Raw genomic sequence first — 6300 nt, 5'->3', positions numbered from 1 at the left:
AGGTCCCTTCCAACCCCTACTGTTCTGTGATGCTGTGATTCTGTCAAGATTCAATGGCTGAGGCCTATGTACTGTACTTGCTTAAGCCTGTGTGTTCCTGGTGCTTTCTGCAATTCTGTGGGGTGTCGGCTGAGGTTGTCTTAAGACATGCTGTTGCCTGTCATCCTCTGTTAACGTTCCTAAATGTTTATTCAGACAAAAATTTAACAGGAGGTAAAGTTGGAATCCTAATACACCTTCTGTGAACGCACAAAGGGTCTGAGTTTCTTGATGTACATCTGCTTTTAGAGGAGTAGTTTTAATTCTTTTTTCACGGAGGCGTATTCTGTTTGGTTCTGCTGATTTCACCTTTGGTCATTTGGTGTCAGTTCTGACTAACGATTTCCTTATGATTATGAGATTATTATAAAATATAGTAGCACCATGGAATGATGCATGTAATTTTTCACTTCCTAACTGTTTTTCTGCTGCATTATAGGGCTCTGCTGGATACCAAGGTTCCCCTGGAGAACCAGGACAACCTGGCCCTCCTGTACGTATACACTACATATCACTATATGTGTTAAAGGCATGATCTTACAAGCATGAATCTGTGTCATCACTGGAGTGGACTGAAATTTTACAGTTCATCCTCTATGTTCACTATCATGTATGTCAAATGTACAAGTTTATGACACCTAATACATTTTTAATTTGAAAAAGACTCAATGTTTGTTATTATACTTAATATGAATTATTTTTCTATAGGGACCTCCAGGCCCTGTTGGAATGATAGGCCCAGTTGGTCCACCAGGAAAAGATGTAAGTTCAGTAGTATTCATCTAGTGATTAATAAATGGGAAGAAAGAAAGTTCATTAAATGGTTTAGATAGCAGAGCACATTGATACCATTGCATTTAAGAATACTTAACATCTCCCTATTTCTCGATTTGACAACATGACTGTAAGAAACTACATTTGGCTACCATTAGTTATAAATGTCCATTTGAAAAAAGTTTCAATTTTAGCAGGCAATTTGATTCCCGCAATTTAAAAAAAAAAGAAAACCTAAGCATGAAATACCCTCTTTCGATCTGGTGCAGAATAAATTAGCAGTTATAAAGAAAAGCAGATAGTAGTGGTAGTTGCCTGCTCCCTTCAAATCCTGCTTTGAGAGCCAAGGCTGTCAAAAACCACCTTTTGTGTCACAGCTGGGAGTCCTGAATAGGTATAGTTCAAGTGAGCTAAATTTTTTGTCCATTTTGAGTGTTTCACCATGAAAAGTAAGTTTTCTGTGATCATCTCTTCCTAAAAGTTGGCTTGAAATAAATTAGATGTTAACCAAAATCTTGTTAAAAATTGAGTTCATAAATACTGGCAACAGTTTTTCAGAAGGCAGTTATATACTGAATTGTCACCCTGATATTAATTTTCCTCATTGCTGTTGGTGGAAGTTTCACCTGCTTGACTTGCCTTGATCTGCCAGGACTGGTTCTTTGCCAGCGCCTGAAGCAATAGCAAAGCAGTCAAAAAATTTTACTTTCCTTCAATAGGGAGAACCAGGAAGACCAGGCAGAAATGGAGATCGTGGAATCCCTGGATTACCGGTATGGAAAAGCCCCCGATAATAATAGTCTTCTTATCAAAGGTTTTGTTTTCCTATTTTAAGTTGGCCAAGTGAACATGACTGAGACACGTGCCCTTCATACGGTAAGTATGTGATTTATTCACTTTCTGTATTTGTGTGTTTAGGGTCACAAGGGACACCCTGGAATGCCTGGAATGCCTGGGATGAAAGGTCAACGAGTAAGTATTGAGTATATTGAGTATAGCTGAGTCTGTTACTCTACTTGAATTACGGTGTTGCACTGTTGTGCTCTTTCAGCCATCAATCGCCAGCGAAAGAGACTGAATCGGAGAATTAAAGATCAGTTTCTGGGCAATGTAATCTGATGTTCCATAACAAAGACTGTTAAATTTTATGTGGCCGCCTCAGTTGTGGAGCTCCGTCCCAAATGCTGGGCTAAAGCATGCCTTCCAGAAAAGCATCCTTTCTGAACTAATGGCCATGGAGAGATGGAGGACTCAGAATTTTCTTTCAAAAAGTGTTCCAATAGCTGATAGCACTCATTATTAAAAATACACCCCTTTATATGAGTTTGTCCTGAAGCTTAATATTTTGCCAAGAGGAATCGAGTGTTCCAGAATGCAAGAGAAATACTAATCACAGATATGGTTTTCCTTTCCCACAGGGTTTTGATGGAAAAGATGGTGCCAGAGGTGACAGCGGTGCTCCTGGTCCAAAGGTGAAAAACTCTAGTGTCATCTTTGTAATAGGTAGAATAGTACTGTCCATCGATTGTTGTATAGCTATGCTTTGCATATTATGCAATTACAAAAATCCATTAAACTTTGAAGAAAGTCATTGAATATCTCCATGAAAAGAACGAGAATAGTTCCAAAGGAGTTAGACTTTCTGAACCATGTCACGTCCCGATTTCCCAGCCGTAACAAAGATGAGATTCCAAAATGAAAGGACATGCCTGGATCGTTATTGCATGATATTAAAAGGCTGAGTCTTCATGACTTTTATATTTTTTTTCTGTTTAAAAATTTTGTTCTGCCACTAAACAAGACTGAAGGAGTCTCAACAAGACTTCTCAGACCTCACAGACCTCAGTCCATGCTGAGGACTCTCGGCACCAAGCAGAAAGGGGCAATGGATTAGGCTGTCTTCTTTCTATGTGTCTTCCCTTCCGATAAACCAAAAAATGTTTTCACTAAAGTTCATTCTGTCATTGGTGTTTTCTTTCCACAACAGGGTGAAACTGGTCTTCCTGGAGCAAACGGATCACCAGGCCAACCGGTAAATATATGTATCCTGTAGTACTTCCCAGTTGACAGATTGACTCATCTTTCTTTTAACTTTAATTATCCCACCACATGCATTGAACAATACTGAGACCTGCAAATAAGAGCAATGTCTCTTTGCTAGGCCGTATTATTCTGGAAGCCACGTGACAGACTTGGTTTCTTATGTTTTTTAGGGACCGAGAGGACCAGCTGGCGAAAGAGGAAGACCTGGGAATCCTGGTGGCCCTGTAAGTAACTGCAGCTGTTTTTCTTATCCAGAAGCAGCACATATTTTGTTTCCATATGTTGAGAATTCCCTGCTTCATAGATTGACCTTAAAACAGTTGTAATGCAAAGGATTAGAAAACCATCTAGCATCTGTAAAATCATACATGAAAATTTTTCAGTCCCCAATTGACGACATAACACTTTGAACTCGCAATGTGTTCACCATCTTAGTCTCTATTTCCTTTTAAAATTAATAGATTACACATTGAGGGAGAGGTCAGCGCTTCAGCAAAAGCTCATGTTCATCCAAGAGGAATAGGGAGGAGGAGTGGAAGCAAAGGGCAGCAGCAGAAGGCAGAGAGAGGAAAAAATGCAATCTTAGAAGTAACTTGCAGGAAAAAGATAAAATTACTCATTGACCGAGATTAGGGTATATTCTTTGCTCTGAAGGAAGTCATAGTTCAGTGTCAAACACAATGAACAGAGCACAGCTAAAATGTAATAACCAGCAACTTGTTTGTACAAACACTACGTAACTTGAGTACCAGACCTGGTCTAACATGTCTACGAGACAGGGAACAGGATTTAAATCGTACCACTGTTTGTTAGGGGCTTGGAGTGAAATTTTAGATCTTTGATATGAATTAGAATTAACTGTTACTTTGAAATATACAACACCTATTGCGTTCTTATTTATTTACCCTTAAGAACTGGCCACACAAATGATGCTTTGTAACTGTTATTTCCTTAAGAAATCTAATAAGAATACAGTTTTGCATCTTGCTGTCTCATTATTGCAGTACAAGTCACGTAAAGTGATTGGTGTTCCTTCAATAATATTTAATTAATTATTGTTTTAGAATTTCACAGTTGAGGAATCGTTGGGTTATGGTAACCTGAGTGGGGATGTACAGCCACAAAAAGATGGTCTGTGAGTCAAGGGCATTAAAGCGTATGGGTTCTGTGTCCAAGGTGGTGCTCTGTACCCAACCACCTCTCTTCTTTCTGTAGGGTGCCCATGGCAAAGACGGATCTCCAGGAGCAGCAGGCCCACCTGTAAGAAGATTTACAGATGTTTGACTTTAAGTATTTGTGTTGCTCAACTCTAGTTACTTCTAGCTGATGTTCTGCAGTGCCGGCAAACCCCAGACTGGGGGTGCACTGGCTTAAGAATGAGTATTCTATTAAATTATATTTCATAACTGGGTAGGTTAAGGTACTGGAAGCATACAGTGAAATAGGAGAGCTTTAGCACTGTAAATCAGAAAATGTATAAATCCAAACCCATATTGCTCGCAGAGAACTTACAGATGGATAAATTGCTGTTCTCGATGCAGATCAAATGTTTAATGGTCTTATCAAATATGTTATTTAGCTGTCTGAGGTGAGCAAAAATTTTTCCTTCCCATCTGTCTGGAAACCTGAGCATGTCCACTTGTACATGTAACAGCTGTACTGGCTCCTTTTTCTCCTACGCCTTTTTTATAATTCAAACAAATTTTGGACATTTTTTATAACTTAATCTCTGTAATGGTAGCTTTCATCTCTGTTTAAATTTACAACACAGAAATTTAGCTGAACATGTAAAAGTCAGGGTATCTAAGGTGCAGGTGTGATATTTAGGACTAGCCAAACTTCATCTTCTACACCAGGATTTATATTTGCTATTTTCCCAGGTGTTTCCTTGCTCAGAGAAAAACCTCATAATCAGACTTCTTTTAAATTCTAAATTAATTCCATATGGCTTTAACCTCATGTATTAATAGTATTTCTTTCACTTTTAAGGGTCCCCCAGGTCCCCCTGGAACTGCAGGATTTCCAGGCTCTCCAGGTTTTAAGGTATTCAGTTAAAGATGCCTACTAATACAGGATTTGGTCCTTTCTCTAGTTAGCCAGCTTATGTGACTATATGTCTGTATTTTATGAGGAGTCCTTTTTCTGTCTGCTATTACAGTGTTTGCAAGCCTAGAACTGACGTGTTTTCATATGCAGCATGAGACAAACCCTATCTTCACCACCTTCACGAATACCCACCCCAACATAGCATTAAGTGGTAGACCCAACGCTTTATGTTGCGTTCTGGGAGGGGCTCAGGTGAACTTCCCGCAACTGGAGGAGCCATACAGCATGTGCTGGCTGGAGTGCGTTGGTACCTTGTGCCTCAGCACTGGGGTCACCATGCTGATTTGGCTTTTGCACTCGGATGATGACGATAACCTTCTTCCCAAGTCACAGAAAGATGCCACAGCAGAGGAAGAAGCCATGAAGCTAATACTTATTACCTTGGAGACATGACTAAAATGTATTTATTTTCCCCTTTTACTGTTTTTCGGTAGGGCGAAGCTGGTCCTCCTGGTCCTGCTGGTTCTAGTGGTAGTCCTGGAGAGAGAGGGGAACCTGGTCCTCAGGGTAATGCTGGGCCACCCGGGCCTCAGGTACGTAAATACCACATGGGACCTGAGAAGTGTTGTGCCACCTGCTCTTCGTGAAGCCCTACAGGTCCTTTGGTTTAGTCCTAGGTTAGCGGCATCGGTTATTTATAAATTTATCTTTTCAGGGCCCTCCTGGAAGAGCTGGAAGCCCTGGCAACAAGGGTGAAATGGTGGGTACTTTTCATATCGCTGCCTTTTGCTGCACTGTGCCAATGAGGGTCGCTGTTTGGAGTGGGCAAAGTCCAGCAATGCCGTGCTTGCTTCATCCCTGTCTGCTGTTCACTCTCCACAGGGACCTTCTGGTATTCCCGGTGCCCCTGGTCTGCCAGGAGGCCGTGGCCTTCCTGGTCCCCCGGGTACAAGTGGAAGTCCTGGAGCAAAAGGCACTCCGGTGAGTTAATAATATTCATTACGCTGGTTGTACGAACAAATATGATGGAACTAGTTCTGAGAGCATTAAAAAAAAGGCATTGTATTTATCCTGTTCACTTGAAATGGTCTAATAAATTATTTTATAATAACAACAAGCAATTATTTTTATAAATATACAATATATTTGTCTTTCACAGGTTACTTTATATATTGCTATCTAAAACAATTATACATAAATATGTATAATTCTTTTTTCTTGCCTAAATGATCTATCAAATCAGAAATACACAACAGAAAAATAGCTTGTCTAAAATGGCTACACTGGACAAAATCTGTTATTTTAAAATCCTAATTTCACCTGTTCAAATTCCCTCGGGCTGAGTCTGTAGTCCACTACACCTGGAGAGTTGTACCTTCTCTTACATTGTCATTTACT

The 6300-nt window shown here is 40.0% G+C and overlaps 1 protein-coding gene across 1 annotated transcript in view; it reads left to right on the top strand.

Annotated features, from left to right (window-relative positions):
* Window positions 1-478: 478 nt before the first annotated feature.
* COL3A1 (collagen, type III, alpha 1) overlaps window positions 479-6300 on the top strand; it is a gene marked incomplete at its 5' end in the record, with an annotated part of 25609 nt that continues 19787 nt past the window's right edge. The window contains 12 exons of the mRNA XM_010297198.1: window positions 479-532; window positions 748-801; window positions 1533-1586; window positions 1732-1785; window positions 2232-2285; window positions 2801-2845; window positions 3027-3080; window positions 4072-4116; window positions 4846-4899; window positions 5397-5495; window positions 5618-5662; window positions 5785-5883. Of these exons, the coding sequence (XP_010295500.1) occupies window positions 479-532; window positions 748-801; window positions 1533-1586; window positions 1732-1785; window positions 2232-2285; window positions 2801-2845; window positions 3027-3080; window positions 4072-4116; window positions 4846-4899; window positions 5397-5495; window positions 5618-5662; window positions 5785-5883 (711 nt within the window). The remainder of the gene's footprint in view (window positions 533-747; window positions 802-1532; window positions 1587-1731; window positions 1786-2231; window positions 2286-2800; window positions 2846-3026; window positions 3081-4071; window positions 4117-4845; window positions 4900-5396; window positions 5496-5617; window positions 5663-5784; window positions 5884-6300) is intronic.

The sequence above is a fragment of the Phaethon lepturus genome, unplaced genomic scaffold (genome assembly GCF_000687285.1).
Source record: "Phaethon lepturus isolate BGI_N335 unplaced genomic scaffold, ASM68728v1 scaffold12711, whole genome shotgun sequence".
NCBI classification, from domain to species: Eukaryota; Metazoa; Chordata; class Aves; order Phaethontiformes; family Phaethontidae; genus Phaethon; species Phaethon lepturus.
The sequence above is the reverse complement of the archived record's forward strand: the minus strand, read 5'-3'. Positions and strand labels throughout refer to the sequence as shown.